This window comes from Neomonachus schauinslandi, chromosome 16 (assembly GCF_002201575.2).
Source record: "Neomonachus schauinslandi chromosome 16, ASM220157v2, whole genome shotgun sequence".
Classification (NCBI taxonomy): Eukaryota; Metazoa; Chordata; class Mammalia; order Carnivora; family Phocidae; genus Neomonachus; species Neomonachus schauinslandi.
Window position 1 is genome coordinate 6,263,166 of NC_058418.1, and position 22,242 is coordinate 6,285,407.

Consider the following 22,242-nt stretch of genomic DNA (forward strand, 5'->3'; position numbering starts at 1 on the left):
GCCCAGGACTTGCCCTGCCCCTCACTAACCCCCCAGAACTAACCCAGCCCTCCCCACCATGTGCCTGACCTCCCTTCCCTGCCCTCACGACTGACCCCCCATCCTCACCCCCATCCACATCTCTCTCCCTGCCTCCCCCTGGGTGTTTTATTATTATTATTATTATTATTATTATTATTATTATTATTCAATTAAGAAAACAGGGTGCACACCCAGGACACTTCTGGGTGCACGCCGGGGTGAGGAAGACTCAGTCACTAACCCAGTGGCTTGTGAACTGGCCAGCGCTTAGAGTACCCGCACGTTCCTGGAGCGGTGCTAGGCACAGGGAATCAGCAGGGCAGAAGACCATCCCCCTGCCCCCAGAGGAGCTCCCAGTTTGATGGGAGAGACAGACACCGACCTAGAAAGTCCCTATTTGAGGTGATCTCTGGAAGTGGAGGTAGCACACGGATGCGCAGTATGAGGAACACTCGAAACTCCCCCGGGTAGGAGGGAAGTGACGGGGAAGGCTTCCTGAAGGAACTGATGTCTGGAGTTAGCCTGACCTCAAGTGAAGAAGTGATCCCATTAGAGGGTAGCGGCCAGAGGGACCAGCACAAGCAAAGCTGAGGAGACTAGGGACTGGCAGGCAGACAGGCAGGAAAGCCGGGCTGGGCTGAAGGGCCAGGACCTTGTTTAGCGCCCCGGGGAGGGCAGGTCAGCTCCTGGGCTGTGTGCGGATGGATTGGAGGTCAGGAGGCTGGAGGTCACAGGCTGGGATGAAGGTCCAGGGGGAGGATGCCACCTGGGCCCAGCTCAGGGTTGTGCACAGGGATGGAGAGGAAGGGACAAGGTAGAGGGAGTCAGGGATCCAGGTGGGCTCGGGAGGGACAAGGCTGGGGGACTGGCAGTGAGGAGACGTGGGGGCCAGAGTGGCGAGGTAGTAGATGAATCTTTCAGCAAACACAGTCTAGCATTTATCTCATGCCAGGAAGTGAACACATATTCTGCAATCTTCATGGCAACCCTAACTTAACACATAGAGCTTGCTTCCTCCATCCATCTATCCATCTATCCATCCATTGAGCAGCTAATTACTGAGGGCACAGTTCCAGGCACTGGAGATTTGGCAGTGCCCAAAGCAAGAATCCGCCATCACAGAGCGTACACGTTTCAGCACGGGTTAACACACTTCAGCCCATGGGCCAGGTCTGCCAGCAAGCTGTTTTGTAAATAAAGCTTTATTGGAACACAGCCACTGTCGTGCTACAACAGGAGAGTGAAAGAGTTGCCACGGAGAACGTGTGGCCCACAGAGCTGAAAATATTTAGGAATTAGCCCTTTGCAGGAAAAGTTTGCCACCTCCTGATCAGAGGAAGCAGAAAGTCAAACAAACGAACAAGATGCTTACTCTGGCCACTTCAGATGAGGGGGTTCTGCAAAGGCCTTTTTGAGGAGGTAACACAGAAACCTGAATGGTAAAAAGGGCCAGTGGGGCAGAAGGAACAGCAAGTGCAAAGTTCCAGGGGATACTGAGGTGGGATGAGCTTGGTTTGTCAAAGGAAGAGCAAGGAGGGAAGTGTGGCTGAAACTGAGTAGCTGAGGGGAGGGGGGTGTCAGACAGAGTATGGGGGGGGAGGATCATGAGGGGTTTTGGTGAGAGGCTGGATTTGATCTTCAAAGTGACAGGAAGCTGCCTGAAGGCACTTGACCTATCTATCACTTAATCCGTCAGCAACCATCTGTGGAGCCTTCTTTAGAAATACAGAGATATAGCCCAAAGGGTCCCTGTCTGCAGCCTAGGAAGATGCTGTCGTGGGACTTGGGGAGCCTGCAGGGACACCCTTGTCTCAAGCCCCTTGTTTCACAGAAGTTCAGGGGGGCCATGAACAACCCCATTCACAGAGCAGACAGGAATGAGAACCCAGGCTTCCAGGCTCCTAGTCCAGGAGGGACTGTGGCTCTTCTCATTCCATCCCTCCATCTGCCCCAATTCATCCTCCATTTTCATCTCATCCCCCCCCTTCCCTGCTCCCACCTCATCCCTCCCCCTGCTTGCACCCAGTCCCCTTCCACCCTTTGTCCCCCCCCCCAGGTCTAGATGGGCCCCCAGAGAATTGAGAGGCAGAGGGAGTGTGGAGGATTTGGGAATGGAAGGGAGGGTGGAGTGGGGGTGGGTGGGTGGAGGTCTCCGCTGCTCTTGCCTCTGATGCCAAAATCCATTCATCGAACTCAAATAATGGCTGGAGCTGATGGGGCTGACTGAGTTCTCTGCCCCTGGGTCCTGGATCCCTCCCCATTCCTGCACTCCCAAGCTCCTCCCTTTCTCTCTGTCCTTCCTGGGTGACCCCCCCTTCCACTACGGTCCCCCCACTCCTTCTCCCAAGACCATTCCCCCTGGCCCGCCCCTTGCCCACCCCATGACCCTTCCCTTCTTCTCACACCAGCCTCCTGAGACCAACACCTGACACCTGTTCCCCCTTCTTCCCCAACCCTCCCCCCCCCCCCCCTCCTTCTCCCCCCTCCCCCCCCCCCCCCACCCCCCCCCAGCCACCCCGGAAGCTCCTTCCATATTTGATGTCTTTGGCCGCCCCCATTTCACTGCTCCCCTTCCCCCGGAAAACACCAGAGAGGAAGAAGAGATTCCGGCGTTTCTCCGTCCCCCCAACAGTGAGGCTGTGTTGGGGGGTTCCCCCTGACCACCCTTCCCCCACCGTGACTCTGTGTATTTCTGTCCCCAGCTCTTGTCACCGCCTGAGACCTCGCGAGACCCTCGGTCCCCCCCTGCCCCTTCCCCCCAGGTTAGCAATTGGGAATGGCTGGGAGGGGGTGTCCCCAAGATGCTGGGCTTCCAACCCCCACCCCCCAGGCCCCCTCTCCTCTGGTCAAGATGCCCTTATCCAGACAGACCTCTTGGCATCGCCTAGAGAAGCACTAGAACTTCCCCCAGACACTGGCAGAACTCAGATCTTCCCAAGCTTTCAAGAAACCACACACATACTCCCCAATCTTAGACCCCTTTGGCTATCAAGACATTGTTAGAACCTTCCCATCAGAAGGTTTCCACCTCAAGACTTCATGACCCTTTAAAGATACCCCATTACAACCTTCAGGTGAGCCTTGCCCCTCTCAGACTGCTCTCTAGCCCCTCCGGGGGCATTGCCAGCTTTACCTCCTTGCTCCCCCTCACAGCCCCATCTCCTGCCTTTCCCCCTTTCCCCACAACTAGGTCAGCCCCCACCTGAGCCCTCCCACCGGCTGCTCCCCCTACATGCATTCCACCGAGCTCCCTCCCCATGCCCGAGCTCCCTCCCCATGCCCGTGCTGCCCACCATCCGCCTTGCTGCCCCCCCACCTTTTTGCCTCAGATAAGGGGGCCAACGGGGGAGGGGGAGGGAAGGTGGGGGGCGGGCTGCGGTGGGGTTGGGGTGAGGGAGGCTCGGTGGGCGGGCGCCACCCTGCCTCCTAACCCTGGGTCTCTCCCCCTTCCCCATGTCTGAACCTTTCTCCTTGATGCTGACTGACTGTCCAATTTGTTCACCTCTCTCTCTCCATCTCCTTGGTCCGCCTCTGTCCATCTCTCTGCCTCTGCCATCTGTCTTGTTATGTCTTGGTGTCTGACTGTCTCGTCTCTCATCCCCTCTGTCTCCCTCACCGTCTCTATCCCTGACCCTCTGCTTAACCTCTTTCTGTCTCTCTGCCTCTCTCTCTTTCTTTCTCCGCCTCTTATCCCTTCTGGCCGTTTCTCCCCTGCTTCCCTGTTGGACCCTTTCCCTGCACCCCCATCTCCATGCTTCCTCCCATGTTTCTGACCCCCCCCCCAGGTTACGAGAAATCCCGCAGCCTGAGCAGCATCGCGGGCCTGAGCGGGGTGTCCCTGCGCCTGGCGCCCCTTGCCACTCCCCCTGGTTCTCCCAGGGCCGCCCGCCGCGCTCCCCCAACCCTGCCCTCCATCCTCTAGCGCTCCCCTCCCCCCCGTGGGGGGATTCGGGGGTGACAGGGAAGAAGGTCAAAGGAGCTGGGGGTGGGGGGTGGGGGAAAGGGTTTTTTTTTTAAAAAAAAATCAAAAAGTCATTAATAATATGCAACCGAGACGACGACGCCAGCAGACACCCCCGGACCCCTCACCCCCACCTGGGCTCCCAGGATGGAGGGGGAGGAGCCAAAGTCCAGCCCCCCCCAACTCTCCACTCCCCCACTCCCAAATAAAGCCTTCTCAGGTCTCCATGAGCCATAGGACTTCCCGCTCCCATAAACTCCTGTAAATACGTCCAAATTATGCCAATTCCATTTTGGGGCGCCTCTCCCCTACTCTGCATGCCTCTCTCAACCTGGACCCCGCCCCCAACTCCACCTCAGCAATAAGCCGCCAGGGGCTGCATGCCACGCGAATGAGGGAAGGGGCATTCTGGGGAGGGGGCAGGGACCTCAGGGGAGTCGCGCTGGCCTTTAAGCCACGGGAGGGTATCCTAGCCTCCTACCCTTCACCCCAGGAGGGCAACCCATCACATTGATGTAAAAAATATATATATTAGCAACAATGTGGGGGAAGGAGGAACAGTCACTCAAGCCCAAAAAACGAGCTGAGCTCAGATGGTAGAAGCAGAGGCACAGGGCTGTGCTGTGGACAGCTGCTCCCTCAGCCTTTAGGAGGATCCCTCTGGTGGATGTGACCCTTTCATCCCTCCCCAGACCCCCCCCAAGGGATCTGCTCGCCTCTATTCTTGCTGCATGGACTCAGACCTCCCATCTCAGAATTTCTGGGATGATCTGGCCCTAGCACACAAAATTCCCCGACACCCCCTCCAGATTACCAGGACATGAGACCTGCACCCAGAATTCCTGAGACCAACCCTGGCACCCCGCATCCCCTAAATCCCCACAGGGTCCTGGGACTTAACCTCTGCATACAGATGCTGCCCCCCAAGCCCCTCCCCACCCATTGCCTGGACTGCATCCCAGCACCTCAAACCTCCAAGACTTGACCCAGCCCTTCAGTTCACTTTCAGCCTTTGGGATGCTCCAAATCCTTCCCACTTGGACATTTCTTGGACACCACCAAATCCTCAGGCCTCCCCCCCTCCAAATATCCCCAAATCTCTGACATCAGACATCCACCTCAGGTTCTCCTGATGCTAGAATTTCCAAGATAGGCTCAACCTGTCTGCAATTCCAGGGAACCAGACCTTCCCCTGGACATCCCCTTTCTTATGCCTAGCCCTGCCTCTTCCAAGAGCCCCTCTCCTTAAATGGTGCCCCAAAGGGACCCTCTTAATGGACATCAGTGTTTCCCAGAGGGTTGTATTTGTACCCCTGGTGATGTGCTAGGGTTTTAGGCAGTACAACGACACTTAATCTACAAAGTTTTGTCCGTTATGGCATCTTGCACAGAAGCCGGTAAGTCCAGATACTGCTGCCTGGCCCAGACACCGTTTATTTAGGGTAGAGTGTTTCCACTTACAGCAGAGGCTGTGCCCCCGTCAAGGGATACTGGAACATCAGAAGCTTGGGAAACGACAAACCTACCGGGGCTGGGATCCCAGCCCACCCTTCCCCGGCATTCCTCATCCTGCCATGTTCGCGGGTGGAAGATCATTTGTCATATCCCATCCTGGCTCAAGGATGCGCTACCTCCCCCAAGCCCAGAGACCACACCGGTCCCAGAATCCTTAGAGGGGACCCCCCCTTTTGGAGCTGGAGGCCCACGGAATTAGCAACCTTCCTCCCTCTGCTCCCACGGCCTCAGGAACCCCCACCCACCCGAGGGTTGGGGGGGTGTCACTGAGCACGATTCTTGATGCAACGATTCCTATGCAAGGGGCATTTTGAGTCCCCCCCCATCCTTCCCTCGGACCCTAAACCCTGACGAATCAGGGGTGAGGGGTGGGGCAGGTTCTGGTGGGAGCGGGGTGGGGCGAGGCAAAGGGCTAGGGACTCCAGACACCAGGGTATGAGGGTGGGGACTGATTATGTTGCCAAAGGGTTTAACTTCTTTAAAAATAAAAAAAAAAAAAAAAGCCCCCAGATTCCCCTGACCCTCACGGAAGCCGAACAGTGCGGGGAAAGGGGGTGAGGATTTTTCCGAAGGGTACAGACCTCTTCCCAACGTCTCCCCCCTGCTCGCCAATCTGCCACACGTACCCAGCTTTTTAGTTCAGCTTTTAAAAATAATCACAATCATAACCCTTTACAGAACGTGACTCACGTCCTTCACCACCGCCCCCATCCCCCAAGTCAACAGTGTGGGATTCGGGGAGGAAGAGAGAGAGCTAAAGGGACAACTTCCAAGTCCCGCTCCCCTTTTCTCCCCGGCCGCCAGGGTGCTTGCAACTATACGCATGCGCTGCATGACGCGCTCCCCACACGCATGTCGCGCCCCTCCTGCGCTCCGCGAACGCACGGACACGGGGCGGGGGGCGGGGCGATTGGGGAGGAACGAACGGCGGGGGTCTTCCTGAGTTCAGCGGCTCCTCCTCCCCATCACACACACAGCAATAAGATTCTCTCACTCAAATGTGGGCGGGGCGGGCCTGGCCTGTCGCAGTGGGAGGTGGGAGGAGTGGCGAGGGGGCGCTCTCAGGGATGGGGGCGGGCGTCTGGAGTCAGTGTGGGGAGGGGAGGTCTGCAAATCGTCCAACTCTGGTGCTAATGGCGGGTCTTCTCAGCCCACCCCCAGGGCAGGGAGGGAGGGGTCGGTATGGCCCCTCCCCCAAGTCTCCCCCACGCCCACCCTGGGTGCATGAACCGCCCAATGCAGAAGCTGCCGCATGTCACCTGCCCTCCCCAAAGAAAAAGTGTCATGCCCCCTTCCCACCCACCCTCTCACTTCCCACCAAAATAAAAGTTTTCCTTTTCATTTAAAAGTTGCAACCTGTTTGCTGGGAAGGTCTCCGGATCTGGGCCAGGGTGGGAGTTTTGGGAGCAGAGGAGTTGGGTCTTCAAGAACAGGGGTCATATTAAAGTAGCAAGGGTGTGCACTTTAGGGGGTCCAGACATCCCCTTGATCGCTGGCTCTCAGCTTGTGACTCTTCTGGGGGTTGACTGGGGCGGGGGGGGGGGGGGAGAAGTGACTGCCTCAGTCTTCCTGATGGTAAAAATGGGGATCCACACCCCTAACTTGAAACTGTGAGGGCTCTGAGGTCAGGGTGACAACCCTAGGAGAGGAGTGGAGCTAGGTCTCCAGTAAGAGGTTAGGGGCCAAGGGTCACATGCTCCATATTGCCCACTCTGAAGCCAGACTGTGTGGCTTCAACTCCTTGGTAGCTGTGTGTTCTTGGGCAAGTCTCTCAACTCTTGGGCTTGTTTCTACCACTCTAACAGGGCAGGAGGGGGTGATCTATTCATTCAGCAAATACATGAATTCCAACTAAATGCCAGGCACTATTCTAGGTGTTGGAAAGCAATGGAATCCCTACCTCTAGTGGTTGTGTTGAAGGTTGAGACGAGCGTCCCACGTTTAGCCCATGTTCAGTTAAACAAAGGATCACTACTCAACAGGTGGTTCAACAGTCACTCTGTCACTGTTTTGCAAAGACTTGAGGGTCAGCCAGAGTGCAGCATCCCTTCTGGCACTTACTGGGAGGCTTGGAGCAAGGGACAGCACAGCTCAGTCTGTTTCCCCATCTGTATAATGGAGGGAATACCTGGGAAGGAGGCTGAAATGAGTTTTTCCACATTAAATGCCGGTACCCCGGAGGCTCCCAATACTGGTCAGCTGTGATTCGAACCAGCAGACTGCCCCACCTGCTGCCCCATCAGAGATCCCTGAGCAGGAACACACTACAGCCCCATGGAGGTCCAGTTGGGGTTGGAGTTTATTTCTGCGAGAGCCTGGACGCTGGGAAGATATGGGGCCTCCTCCAGCCCCCGCAGGAAAATCCAACCGAATTGTGATCACACAAGAGCAACCAGAAAGGAGGGCAGAGCATGGGGGGGGGGGGGGGGAGAGAGGGGTCCCCTTATCCCGCCCCTCTGCAAGGGTCAAAGGCTGGTGGAGACCTGGGGCTCAGGCTGTTGTCGATCAGAAGTTCAGGGGTCAGGAGCTAAGTGGAGAGAGGAAGAGAGGGAGCGGGGGAAGGGAACCCTAGCTTCGCAGGGCAGGGGAGCCATGCTCCCTTGCTAATAAAGATCATTAACAATTAAGGATAGAGGGGAGCCCTTCGGGACCACAGCTTGCCAACTACACCTCGATCTCCTTCCCAGCGAGAGCCCCAGTCCTCGTCTCCCTGCTCGTCTGCTCCTCTGTGTTTAGGAGTTCACAGGAGGTCTCAGCGCCCCCGCCCCCCCACCATGGGGTTGGTAAGTGCTGCAGTGCCAGAGGGTGGCACCATTTCCAAAGTGCAAGAAGCCGGAGGGAGGGTTCCTGGGACTGGAGCATCGAGGGGCCAGGGAGGGAGGGGCCATGGCTGGAGACAGGATGGGGTCACTGGGGCTGGGACACCGGCGGCCCATCAGGCTCCTGGGGTGGCGGCCCAGCCCCAGGCTCCGCCTCCTCGGCCTCCTCTTCTGAGACCACGCCCTCTTCCAGTCGGAAGACCTGACGCACGGTGCGGGTGGTGAAGGTGAGGGGGCCGCGTCTGCAGGGAGAAGGGAAAACCAAGAGATAGAGGTTAAAAGAGGGCGGCAGAGAGAGCTGGGGGGCGGGGCCTATGGGGCGAGGGTGCGCATGCGCAGCTGGCCGTACCGGAGCCGGTTCCTCAGCGTGTTCAACTCGCGGTTCATGGACTCTGAGGCTTCTGTGACATCTTCCAGCTCGTGCTGCAGCCTCCGGCGGACTGACTGAGCCCGGGACGCCTCCTCCTCAGCTTCTTCCAGCTGCCGCTTCAGCTGCTTCACCCGAAGGTTGCCCTTCTCCAGCTTGGTGGGAGCAGAGGGCTGGGTTGAGTTTCCAGGTGACGTCCTCACCCACTCCCTTGGCCCCCAGAGCCCCATCCCTCCTGCCCCACACCCCACACCCTGTGCCTTGCCTTCTGTTCATGCTTTGTTCTAGATCCTCTTGCCAGCCTCCATCCCAGCTTCAAATGTGAGGCTGTCCCTCACTTGGGTCTTTCTATGCCCAGAGCTGACCCCATCTCTCCTCTGCTCAAAGCCCTCCCATGGCTCCCTAGTGGCGCTGGGACAAGGTCCCAGCCCCTCAGTCCGGCGTTCCAGGCCCTGCAGGGTCTTCTTCCCATAAACCCATTGGCCAGACCATCTTCATCAAGACCGTCCCCAAACCCTGCCATCTCTGTCTCCAGGGAGGGGACACATGTGATCTGACTCCCACCAACCCCTCTGGCCTCATTTCTTATCACTCAAACTCCCTTCCCCATCCTTCTCTCCAGCCACACTGCTCTGCTTTTTGCTCTAAACTCACCAGACTTATTTCCACACCCCAGGGCCTTTGCACCTGCTGCTCCCTCTGCCTGGTTCTTTCTCTCCCCTCAGTTCTCAATTCATATGACACCTCCTTAGAGAGGTCTTCCTGACACCACTCCCCAACCCCCAATCTAGGGAGTATTCCCTAATCCTCCACATCTTCTCTCTTCATTCTCCTGTTCCTTCATAGCCACTGTCACAATCTGTCCTCATCTTTCCTTGTTTAGAGGTGTCTTCCTTTTCCTATGCTACAAATGTGAGCTCTGTGAACGGGGGGACCTTCTCTGTCTTGTTCACAGCCATATCTCCAATGATATCTCCAATGCCAAATATAGTACTGGGTGCCCGATAATTGTGGAATGCAGGGTGAATAAGCCGCAGCTGAGCTTTTAAGGGCACGGTGACTCTGTCTATAGTCAGAGAGACCTGGGATCTGATGCAGGCTCTGTCTCTATTAACCGTGTGACTTTGGTACAAACTGTGTCCCCTTTTAAAGTTTCCCGTTTTCCCACCTGTGCATTGGGGCAGGTGAAAGAATACAGACACGTTTTTGTTTTTAAACCACATGGTACAGTACTTGGGGGCACAGTTGCTGCTCAGTAAATAATTAAGAGCACAGACTTTGCCTCCAGAGTCCTGGGGTTTGAACCCAGACTCCATCTCTTATGAGCTAAATAATTTGAACAAGTTACTTCACCTTTCTGTGCCTCATCTTTCTCACCTGAATAAGAGGGGAAAGGATAGTACCTGCCTTATAGGGTTCTGATAAGAACTAAATGTACTACACGTTATGTCTTTCACACAGTGCCTGGCACATAGAAGGCATTTTGTAAACATTACACGTTATGATTTTAGCCCCGGCCTAGCCTCTGGGGAGGGTTTTTCTTCCTTCTCCTTAGCTGTCTCAGCTCCCCACCAGGACCTGTCCTAGATTCCACAATCTACAGATCACAAAGTCACTGATTCCAGCTCTCTGCTGATGTACCAAGCCCCAGGATGGTGGCCGCACATGGCCTCTCGCGATGGGAACTCACGGCCTACAAAGATAGCATGGAGACCATCCCCCACAGTGCTCCCCAGAGACGTTGGCTGCTCACCTGGTCCCGGAGCTGGTCAGCCACCCTCCGCTCCTCCTCCACCTGGAGCACCACCTCCTTAAGGCGCTTCTCAGCTCTGCGCACCAGCTTGCCGGAGAGGATGCGCTCCCTAGAGAGGGGCGTGAAAGAGACAATCAGGAGAGGTGCTTACGTGGTGTTCTGTCCCCTCAGCCTTGTCCAGTGGCTGCTGTCCTGTTTTCAGAGTGGCCTCTTCCCTCTTTCCCACCCCCAAGTGGCTCCCATAGTCTACTCAGGTCAGACATGGCTCCCAGGCTCCCGACTCCAGGGCATCTAGTCCTTGACTTGTATCAAGATGCCCAATGTTCCTGAAAGTGTCTCCATGTCTGTACCAGTTCTCCATACCCCACTGTGTGCCCCCAGTCCTCCTCTCAGGGAACTGACTCACTGACCACCAGTCCCCAGGTCAGATATGGGGCATTATCCTCGCCCAGCCTGTCCCATTGCCCCCTGAACTCTGTCCTGTCCCCTCCAGCCTGAGCCCCCAACTCAAACCTGTGCTCTCCCACCTGACCTGGCCCGTCCCTTCCCTCTCAACTCCCTTCTCCACTGTCCCTACGTGTGTGGGGGACACTCTGGAAGCCCAGAGCACCCCCCTCACCCACACCGGCTCCTTCTCCCCTCTCACACACACACCCTTTCTCTGGACAAGCTCATCTGCACCCCAGGTCTCCACACCCATCAGCAGCCTGCTAAATCTGCTAAATCTGTCTCCTGGGCTCCAGCCTGGATGGGCCCCCAGCGTCGGCCAACCACCAGACCCCGCACACCCCTCACATTCCCCGCCTGGCTCAGCGCCTTCTCCCCAACCTGCTCCTCCTCCCCTGTGCTCCTCCTAGATCTGCAGGTCAGACACCGGAGCCATCCTCACCTCCTGTCCCCTCAAAGCCTTTCCCTCCCCTCTCCCAAATTTCCCCATCTGTGGCCCCGGCTCATCTGCCCTCTCCTGCAAGGACCATCACACCCGGGGTGAAGTCCATGTGATGGGGCCCCTAGCGATGGGCAGTGCTCGGCAGCCTCAGGTGTGCTGAGAGGCAGGCACGGGCTGGGGGAAGTGGGAGGGCTTGAGCCATGGAAAGGGATATGGTGGGGGAGGCTCCTTCAGCTACAGATCCCCTGGCCACTCCTTGCTCCCAGGGTGACTTTGAGCAGGTCATGAATACCTTCTGAGCCTCAGTTTCTCCATCTGTATAACGGTGGAGGAGGAGCTCAGACTGGTGTATCCATCCACCTCTGGAAGGTCTCCCCAGAGACCCCAAACTACATCTCCCATGAACCTCTGGACTCCTGGCCAGGCCCTGGGATGAGAACACCTTCTTTCATGACCATCTGGGGCTGGTTCCCATTGCCTGTCCCTGAGACCTCTCATGCTCATCATGCTCCCCAGTGAACTCAACTTGTTTCCCCAATATTCCCACAGTCACCAGGACTTAACCCCTAACACTGTCCTCTTCCCGCATACCCACAACAGCCTATCAGCCCCCAGCTCCATCCCTCCTGTCCCTCTTTTTCATCCCCTCACACCCCAGCCCCAGCTTAGGCCTCATCTCCTGCCACCTGGACCAGCACCAAGCCTCCTCCCTGGCCTCCCAGCTCCCAGTCTCTGTCCTCTAGTCTGCTCCCAACTTGACCCCCAGGGAGACTTTCTACAGCCAGCACTGGCCCTGCTCCTCCCCAGCTCACAGCCCGCAATGGTTTCCCAACTTCCCAGGACAGAGTTCCTCAGCCTGGCATTCAAGGCTCTCACCTCCCCATCTCTCTCCTGAGTCACAGGCTCCCAGGACCAGTCACCCTCCTCCAAATGCCCTGATGTCTCCCACATGTGTCCCCAAGGCTGCTGCTCTGCCTGGGACAGAAATGGCCTCAATTCTCACCTCTTCCTGTATCCACAGACTTTGCAATAGGATTTTGCAGCTTCTCGCACCAAGAGACAGAATCTATTTCACCATTCTTTTAAATCTGAGCTGGCCACATGACTTGCTTTAGTGACAGGAGGATGCAGCAGAAGTGACATTGTACCAGTTCCAAGTCTAGGCCCCAAGAAGCCTTTAACACTTTCCCTCACTCTTGGAACCTGGACTCTGCCATGTGAACAATCCTGGGCCAGTCTGGAGCAGAGACTAGTTAGCCTCAGTGTCCCAGGCAAGACCTTAAGCAAATGAGAGCCCAGCCAAGATCAGCAAATCCATCTAGCTGACTCGGCTATGGATGCATGAATGAAGCCCCCACACTCAGATCAGCAGAACCTATCAGCCAGCCAAAGACTCATGAACAATAAGAAATGGTTGTTGTTTTAAGCCACTAAAGTTTAGGCTTGTTTGTTATGCAGCTAGAGCTAACTGCTACATTACTGTTTGGAGATTTATTTACTTTAGAGAGAGACTGTGTGGGAGCAGGGAGGAGCAGAGGGAGAGGGATTAGCAGACTCCACGCTGAGTATGGAGCCTGACACAGGGCTCGATTCCATAACTCTGAGATCATGACTCAAGCCAAAGCCAAGAGTCAGACGCTCAACCGACTGAGCCACCCAGGCGCCCCTACATTACTGTTTAAATCATATTCTTAGTGGGGGTGCAATTACTTGCAGCCCAAACATCCTAAATAATAGAGGAAATCAGCAATCATTAATATTATGATGCCTTTTGGATGTTTCTAAACCAGGTGCTTGTAACACAGCTCCCCTTCATCTCCCTGACCAGAATGTGGGGATCACCCTCCAGCTGTGCCCTCCTCTAACACCCACCTGCTCTCCTGCTCCAGCTGCTCCTCAGCCTGGGCCAGCTTAGACTCAAGGGCGGCGATGATCATCTTCTGGCGGGCCCGGGCCCCAGCGTCCTCCTCACCTAGGCGCCCCCGGAGCTCCTGTATCTGCCGCTCAAGCTGCTGTCGCCCACTCTCTGCCTTGGCCGAGAAACTTCGCTCAGCTGACAGCTCTGTAGTCAGTGATTCCACCTGTAGCAGTGGGAAAAGCAGAACCATCACGGGGGAGTCTCAGAGGGAAGACGGTAGGTAAATTCAGGCACCTCCCACAATTGAGTTGACAATGGTTAAGTGCAGAGCACAGAGCCTGGTACATACTAAATAATAAATGTCAACATGTATTTTTCCTGATTGGCTTAGCAGCCAACAGCAGCGCCAGCCCCGGGTTTTAACCTTTCCAATAGCTTTCTGCTATTTTAATAAGTTGACAAGACTATCACAGACTTGTTTAAATGCTATAAATTCTACCTCTGTGAATGAGTCCATTCGAAGGATTATCACACTTCTGTTTGCACTGGGATCTGGGGAGCTTGTGAAAAAGATGCAGACCGCAGGGTCCCACCCCCCAGAAATTCTGCTTCCAGCTGATCTGGGGTGGGGGTGGGTGGGTCCATGAATCCGTATTTTCAACAAGCACCTCAGGTGGTTCTGATATGGGTGACATGCGGGATCATTTTAAGAAATGCCAGCTCAACAAATAGTAACTACTACATTGAGAATGTGTAAACACACCTCTAATAATAGTTCCTGTGTATTTATTCAGCTCGTACTCGGAGTGAGGTCCTGCGCCGGGGCTAAGGAAGTGAGTCAGATCCAGTCTGATTCATACTTTATTACATTGCGTCCTCACAGGAACACATCGGCATGGTGATTAGCATATGCTTTTTTTTTTTTTAACTTTTTATTGGAAAATGAAACTGTAATACAGCAAGTCAGAAACTGATCAAGTCTATGACGTCAGGAGTTAACAAAAGGCAAACACCACTGTCACTCCCACCCAGGTGAAGAAATAGAATGTTGCCATTCCAGAAGGCCCTGCATGTCACCACCCTAATATCAACCCCTACCTTCCCCACAAAACAGCACACTGCCCTGACTTTCACGGTAATCACTTCTTTGCTCCTCTTTCGAGTTTTATCACTCAAAGATGAAGGCCTAGATCCTATAATTGAATCTTGCCCATTTGAAAACTTTTGTGTACGTTTCTTTAAAAAAAAACAACAACAACCCTATGAATACACTTTATTTATTTTTTTAAGTAGGCTCCATGCCTGGTGTTGAGCTTGAATTCACAACCCTGATCAAGACCTGAGCTGAGATCAAGAGTCGGATGCTTACCTGGCTGAGCCACCCAGGAGCTCCTAATTTGCTATTGTTTTAAAGCTACCTGGTTTGGGGTACTTTGTCATGGCTGCCCTAGGAAACTAATGTAGTGACTAATGAGTATTGAAAGAAAATCATTGTGAACTCATGGATTTAAACAGATTGGATAGATTTAAAGCAGTTGTGATTGTTATTCTTGTAGAAGCTCCAATTGCTCCATTTGGGGCCAACAGGAGCCTCTCCTGGTTGATGTCTAGGTGTTTTTTAATATAAGTAGGCCAGCTCCTGGGGCGCCTGGTGGCTCAGTTGGTTAAACGTCTGCCTTCGGCTCAGGTCATGATCCCAGAGTCCTGGATCGAGTCCTGCATCAGGCTCCCCGCTCAGCAGGGAGCCTACTTCTCCCTCTTCCTCCACTGCTCCCCCTGCTTGTGCTCTCTCTCTCTCTTTCTCAAATAAATAAATAAAATCTAAAAAAAAAAAAGTTTGCTAGCTTCCTTGATAACTGGTATGTTGTGGACTCAATGCTTGTGTCCCCCTAAAATTCCTACGTTGAAGCCTTAAGCCCCAGTGTGGTGGGATCTTGTGACGGGGCCTTTGGGAGGCGATTAGGGTTAGATGAGGCCATAAGGGTGGGACCCCCATGATGGCAGCACTTTCTCGGGGTGCCTGGGTGGCTCAGTTGTTAAGCGTCTGCCTTTGGCTCAGGTCATGATCCCAGGGCCCTGGGATCGAGCCCCACATCGGGCTCCCTGCTCCGCGGGAAGCCTGCTTCTCCCTCTCCCACTCCCCTGCCTGTGTTCCCTCTCTCGCTGCATCTCTCTCTGTCAAATAAATAAATAAAATCTTCAAAAAAAAAAAAAAAGAGAAAGCACTCTCTCCCCACGCATGCACCCACATGGTGGCTGCTTCCAAGTCACGAGAGAGGCCTCAGAATAAAATCTACCTCACTGGCTGGGCGCCTGGGTGGCTCAGTTGGTTAGGCGACTGCCTTCGGCTCAGGTCATGATCCTGGAGTCCCAGGATCGAGTCCCGCATCGGGCTCCCTGCTCGGCAGGGAGCCTGCTTCTCCCTCTGACCCTCCCCCCCTCATGTGCTCTCTCTCTCTCTCATTCTGTCTCAAATAAATAAATAAAAATCTTAAAAAAAAAAAAATCTACCTCACTGGCACCTTGATCTTGGACTCCCAGCCTCCAGAACTGTGAGAAATAAATGTCTGTCGTGTGAGGCACCCGCCCTCCACCCCCCCACCCAGCCGCCCATTCGGCAGCCTGAGGAGACCAAGGCATGGTATGACCAGACGCTCCAGGCTCCTCTTGTTCATTTCCTGTTTCAGATCTGGAATCAGCCGTTTGTAAAGAAGTTGCAGTTTCTTTTAGCGGAACATGGCATTTCTGGACCACAAACTTGGGTACCAGGGATGCTCATGGCTACTGGACTGGCTATTGTTCTCAGGCCTTCTGGACAGAGATAGGATGGCTCTCTAAAATACCTCACAAGTTCATGTGAACACGCCCAAGTCCAATTCAGAACCACAGGGTTTTGCTTGGTTTTAATTTAGCCTCTCCTCATGACACATCTACATTTAGGTGCTTACATGCTTACAGGCTTGGGTGGCAACAGAATGTGGATGTGCCGTCTTTACTCATTTACTTTATCCCACGTTACACACGTGATGGTCTCAGAAACACACCGCAAATACTGTCACTACCAATATAATTACTCAATCTAGTAATACAATTTTTTTTTACATATTTGCCCATTCTCTTAATTTAAAAATAGTTATACTACACACAACTGAGCAGACAGCTGGTACCTTTCTTACTCCTTTTCAGCCCTCACTGAGTCTTAGAACAATGAGCAAACCTCACGCTCGTTATGCCCTCACGCTGGTGTCTCTCTAATGATTCCGATCGATCATCTGAACCTGGTTCTCCGGGGTGGTGGCTCTCAGAGGCGGCATGCCTCAGAACCTGGAAGACCTGCTAAAGCAGATTGCTGGGCCCCACCTCTGGCATTCCTCACTCACTTGGGTTTGGCTGAGGCCCTCGAACTTCCATTTCCAGCAAGTTCTCAGGTGATGCTGATGCTGCCGGCCTTGGGGTCACTTTGAGAACCACTGGTCTCGTAGATTCCTCAGGAATCACTTGTGGGAACACGGCCCCTGAGCTCCTGCATGCTGGCACCTCGTCTCTGTCCTTTATACTTGGAAGGAAGTTTTGCTGGGTGCAAAACCCATGGCTCATATCTTTCTCTGAGAATCTTAACTATATCCTTCCATTTTCTTGCAGCATGAAATCTTGCTCTCAAAAATCTGATGACAATCTAATTTTCTTTTCCTTGCAGATCATGTGCTCATTTTTCCCTAGATGAATAAGGATACCCACCCACCCCTTATTTGTGCCATAGTTTCACTAGCATCTGTCTTGGTATCAGTTTTTTTTAAAGATTTTATTTATTTATTTGAAAGAGAGAGTGAGTGAGAGAAAGAAGGGACAGAGGGAGAGGAAGAAGCAGACTCCCCATTGAGCAGGGAGCCTGATGTGGGGCCTGATCCCAGGACTCCAGGATCATGACCTGAGCCAAAGGCAGATGCTTAACTGACTGAGCCACCCAGATGCCCGTTGGTATTTTTTTGTTTGATTTTTGTTTTTTTATTTTTTCTTTCTTGTGGTTTTTTTGTTGTTGTTCGTTTGTTTTTAAAGATTTTATTTATGTGTCAGAGAGAGAGAGAGAGAGCCACAAGCAGGGGGAACGGCAGGCAGAGGGAGAAGCAGGCTCCCAGCTGAGCAAGAAGCCTGATGAGGGACTCAATCCCAGGACCCTGGGATCATCACCTGAGCCGAAGGCAGCCGCTTAACCAACTGAACCACCCAGACGTCCCAATTGGTGTAAGTTTTGATAGGTCAATATCCTTGGGTACACAGTGTGCTCTTCCAGTATGTAGCTTCCAACTGTATTATTTCAGGAAAGTTCCTGCATTATACTCTCAGGTTATTTGCTCTGTCCTCCTGCCTGGGTCTTCTTCTTTGGGGACTCCCATTACTGTATGTTGGATCTTCTTAGCCAGTCTTCAATATTTGCTATTTTCTTGTAAATCCTTTTTTGTGTCTTTTTTTTTTTTTTAAAGATTTTATTTATTTATTTGAGAGAGAGAGAGAGAGAGACAGTGAGAGAGGGAACACAAGCAGGGGGGAGAGGGAGAAGCAGGCTTCCCGCGGAGCAGGGAGCCCGATGTGGGGCTCGATCCCAGGACCCTGGGACCATGACCTGAGCCGAAGGCAGACGCTTAACGACTGAGCCACCCAGGCGCCCCTTTTTTTGTGTCTTTTTAAGTTTCATTTTGATTTTTAAAAAGATTTACTTGAGAGAGAGAGAGAGAGAAGGTGGGACGGGCAGAGGGAGAGGGAGTCCCAAGGAGACTCCGCGATGGGTGCAGAGCCTAAGGTGGGGCTTCATCCTAGGACCCTGGGATCATGACCTGAGCCGAAGTCAGATGCTTAACCAACTGAGCCACCCAGGTGCTCTGCCCGCATTCTGATTTCTTTTAAAGACTTATTTATTTTACTTTAGAGACCGAGCACATGCGTGCGCACATACATGAGCAGGGGGGAGGGGCAGAGGGAGAGAAGCAGACTCCCTGCTGCGTACAGACCCAACTCAGGGGCTTGATCCCAGGAGCCCGAGATCATGACCTGAGCTGAAACCTAGAGTCAGATGTCTAACTGATTGAGCCACCCAGGCACACCGCCCCACCCCCATTTTGATTTTTAAAGACATTCTCCTTTTCACTAACAGCCAAGGATGCAGGTTCAGTTAAGTCCCATCATTCCGTGTATGGCTGTAGGATCCTGTGCTCCCTTCACTAGGGCATGTACTGGCTTATTTACCTCACTTCTAATGAGCACCCAGCACTGTTTTAGGTTCTGGAGCTAGAGTAGTGATCACAATTAAGACAGAGGCTCTACTCTTGAGGTGCTTACATTCTTTTTTTGTTGTTGTTTAAAGTAGGCTCCACACCCAGCATGGAGCCCAACACGGAGCTTGAACTCACCACCCTGAAATCGAGACTGAGCCAAGATCAAGAGTCAGATGCTTAACCGACTGAGCCAATCAGGCATCCCTCAAGGGGCTTACATTCTGTTGGGGAGATGGACAGCAGACAAACAGGTAAATATATATTATAGTTCCAGGTAACGGTAAGTGATATGAAGGAGATTCAAGCAGAGAGAATGGAAGGGAATTGTGTGAGAGAGTGTGACTGTTTCACACAGGGTGGTCAGGGAAGGCTCTTCTGAGGGAATGAGACATGGGGTGGTCTGAGATAAGAGCTTTCTCCCAGGAGGAGGGAACAGCAAGTGCAAAGGCCCTGAGGTAAGAAACAGAAAACTTCCTCTATTCACTGGAAAAAATAAAATAAAAAGTCAAGGAACAGTGAGAAGGCTGGTGTGGCTGGAGCAGAGTCAACCAGGGATAAAGAAGGGTTAGAGAAAAGGTCTGAGTTAGCCAGGGGCCAGAGTGTGGGGCCCTGTGTATGACTGGGCTTTCACTCTGAATGAGATCATCATCCTGGAGTATGACTGCCTCTCCTACTGGTTTAGGTGCTCCCCAAGGGCTGAGCTGGGGTCTTATTCTTCTCTGCATCCCAAGCAGTGTCAGGGCATGGCTCCTGAAAGGCCTCAAAATATGTATTTAAAAATTAATGAGGGGCACCTGGGTGGCTCAGTCAGTTAAGCATCCAACTCTTGATTTCAGCTCAGGTCATGATCTCAGGGTCATGGAATCAAGCCCACGCTGGGCATGGAGTCTGCTTGAGATGCTCTCTCCCTCTCCCTCTGCCCCTCCCCACCACCCCCCTCTCACACATTTTCTCTCTCTCAAGTAAAAAAAAAAAATGAATGAATTAGTGGAGACATAGGTCTGTCTTTGGAAATCCTATCCCTCCATTGCCTGCCTGGCAAACTCTTAACTTCCTTCAAGATCTTTTAAGACATCTCCTCCATCAGGAAGTCTTCCCTGATAGCCCCCAGCCTTCAGGCTGGGTCAGTAGTCTCCTCTAGGTTCTCACAGTGTCTTGCGCTTCCTCCATTTTCATTTGGACTTCTGTATTGGGATAGTCAGTCTCCTCCATCAGACTGGGATGTCCTTAAAGGCAGAGACCTGGAATGATCCATCTCCAGGTCCCCTGCACCACCCAGAATAGGACCTGAGCCTCCAGAAGCCTCAGAGTGTATTTATAAATAAATATACAAATGAAAATATGCTTTTCTCTGTCTGCCTAGCTCCTATTTATGCCTTAAAACCCCAGCTAAATGTCCCTTCTTCCACATACCTTCTTATGATTCTTGCAGCAAGTTCTCTCCCTCCTTCCCCCACTCTCTCTCTATCTCTGTCCATCTATCTGTCTGCTGGGCCCAAGATACTTCTGTTATCACACATGCCAACTCTGCAGGACAGAGACCCCACATCATTCATCTCTGGACCCAGCCCTTGTGAAGCCTCAGAAATACAAGGGAATGAATGCATCAGAGAGAACTCCTATTCAACCATTAAAACCCAACCCGGACATTCCCTTCTCCTTTATCTATTGAATAAAAGGACTGAAGATTACGGTCCCAGGTCAGCGAGGACCCAGTCCATCTGGGGGGACAGTGCTCACCTGCAGGAGCAACTTGCGGTAGCGATCATTGAGTAGCTCTGAGTTGCTCTGCTCCTCCTCTAGCTCCTCTTCCATTTGCCCCAGGCGTCCCTCCAGCTGCCGCTTCTCCTCCAGAATGGCTGCCCTAAGGAGAACAGGAACAGGGGGAGGTGAGAGGGTGCAAGGGCCAGGGAGGGTGCCCTGCCCCACATTACGATGGGCCACTCACTTGCTAAGGCTGCCATTGGCCAACTCGTCTGCCATCTCGTCCCGCTCCTGCTGGATTTGCCGCCGGGCACGATCAGAGGCGGCCAGTTCCTGTGATGGCAAAGAGGGCTGGTGGTCAGCAGTGGCGGGGTGAGGCTATCTGGGCATCGGCCTCCCTGCTCTCACACCTCAAGTCTCTTGGCCTATCTTCAGTGCACACGACCTTCCATCCCTGGACAACCTTGGAATGAACTTCAGTCTACAGGCAGATGTCTCCTAAATCGGTCTCTCCAGAGCCCCTGACTCATGTCCACCGCCAGACACCCCCGCCTCAGCAGGGCCTCACTGCTCCTTTCCAACCTGCTCCTCGAGGTCCCCCCAGTCACCGGGCCTGACCCCCAGGTCTCTCCTAACTTCCTCTGCCCCCTTACGACCCACAGCCCTGTCCATGTTGACCCTTTACTTTCTCTGCCTTGTCTCCTCCCTGCCCCCATGGTCCCAGCTCAGGCCTGTCCTCTCTCCGCAGCCTTCCTGACTCTAATCTCCCCCTGCTCTACTCAGAACCCTCCCAGGGCTCCCTAGTACCCTCAAGTCCAGTCTGTTGGCCCCGACCCCCCCCCCCCTCCAATCCCCAGGGGCCCGCCCCCTCAGGGCCCCGCCCACCCCACTTCCAGGGCCACGCCCATTCTGGCATCACCTCCTGCAGTCGCAGCACTTCCGCCTCCAGCGCCTTAAGGCGCTTCTCATTCTCCCGGTTCTGGGTAAAGATTTCCTCCCGGGAGCTGCGCGACTCTTCCACCTCCCGCCACAGCTCCTTCATCTGGGCCTGGGCGGAATGAAGCAAGTGAGCGGGTGCAGCCTGATCGTGACTCACGGGGAAGCCCCTCCCCTCGCCTCAGCCCTGCGGAGACTCCCCGGCTCCCAGAGAGCAAGCAAAGCCCTGCAGCCCGCCCCAGCCCCCGGCTCTGTGACCTTGGACCAGCCCCTCCCGCTCTCTGGGCTTCGGCTACCTCCAATTTAAAAAAAGTAACACCTTAAAACTAAAGTAAGCGTGAAATGGGTGTAGTATTTGGACTCTGCAGTAATAATAATGCTGGCGCACACTTACTGAACATTTACCGTGGGCCAGGCTCTGTTATACACGCGTACTGACTCCCTTCATCCTCACAACTCCAGCTGGTGGGGACTAGTTTCCTCCCCAGTGTAGACATGGAACAACTGACGCCCAGAGAGGCTCAGCAACGAGCCAAATGTGCTAAATGACAGAGTCAGGACTTGAACCCAGGCCACCTGGCCCCAGGGTTTCCACTTCTAGTCACTTTGCTATGCGGCCACACCACTGAGTGTGTAAAGATGTCAGCGTAAGACTTTTCAATGGCGCTTAAAGAAAAATAAAACACAAACTTGATGCCTACCACCATTAAAAAAGAACTCCGTAAAGAGATCGGTAAGAACAGTACTGGGCTTGGTACTGGGCGGTTATGAATATTATTACTTGCTTGATAATAACAGCTTTTCAGTGCAGGCGCCTTCTCTCAGGGGTGACGTAGTGGGAAATCTTTACTTTTTGGAGAGGGATCTTTCTGTCCTAGCGCTGCCCAATGGGGAGATATTGCAAGGACATGCGTTGTTTTACATTTTCAAGTGGCCCCATTAGAAAGGTAAAAAGAAATGGGTGAAAGTTGCTTGAACACTGTATTTTTATTTAGCCTGACATATACAAAATGCTATTATTTCCATTTATAATCACTATAAAGATTATTGAGATATTTTACCTTTTTTTTTTTTTTTTGGTACTAAGTCTTCAGAATCCAGCACGTAATTTGGATTTCAGCCCCACCAAACCTTAGATGCCCAACAGCC

At 53.4% G+C, this 22,242-nt stretch overlaps 2 protein-coding genes across 3 annotated transcripts in view; one reads left to right on the plus strand and one right to left on the minus strand.

The window, feature by feature from the left end:
* Positions 1-2,103, plus strand: part of KCNC3 (potassium voltage-gated channel subfamily C member 3) — a 10,896-nt gene extending 8,793 nt beyond the window's left edge. Inside the window, exon 5 of the mRNA XM_044911354.1 lies at positions 2,078-2,103. Coding sequence (XP_044767289.1) covers positions 2,078-2,103 — 26 coding nt within the window. The remainder of the gene's footprint in view (positions 1-2,077) is intronic.
* Positions 2,104-7,778: 5,675 nt separating this feature from the next.
* MYH14 (myosin heavy chain 14) overlaps positions 7,779-22,242 on the minus strand; it is an 85,745-nt gene continuing 71,281 nt past the window's right edge. For both annotated transcript variants that reach the window (XM_044911268.1, XM_021681382.2), the window contains 7 exons: positions 21,077-21,205; positions 20,402-20,490; positions 20,194-20,317; positions 13,198-13,406; positions 10,437-10,545; positions 8,666-8,838; positions 7,779-8,558 (listed from right to left, as the gene is read on the minus strand). In XM_044911268.1, coding sequence (XP_044767203.1) covers positions 8,405-8,558; positions 8,666-8,838; positions 10,437-10,545; positions 13,198-13,406; positions 20,194-20,317; positions 20,402-20,490; positions 21,077-21,205 — 987 coding nt within the window. In that variant the 3' untranslated portion in view covers positions 7,779-8,404. The remainder of the gene's footprint in view (positions 8,559-8,665; positions 8,839-10,436; positions 10,546-13,197; positions 13,407-20,193; positions 20,318-20,401; positions 20,491-21,076; positions 21,206-22,242) is intronic.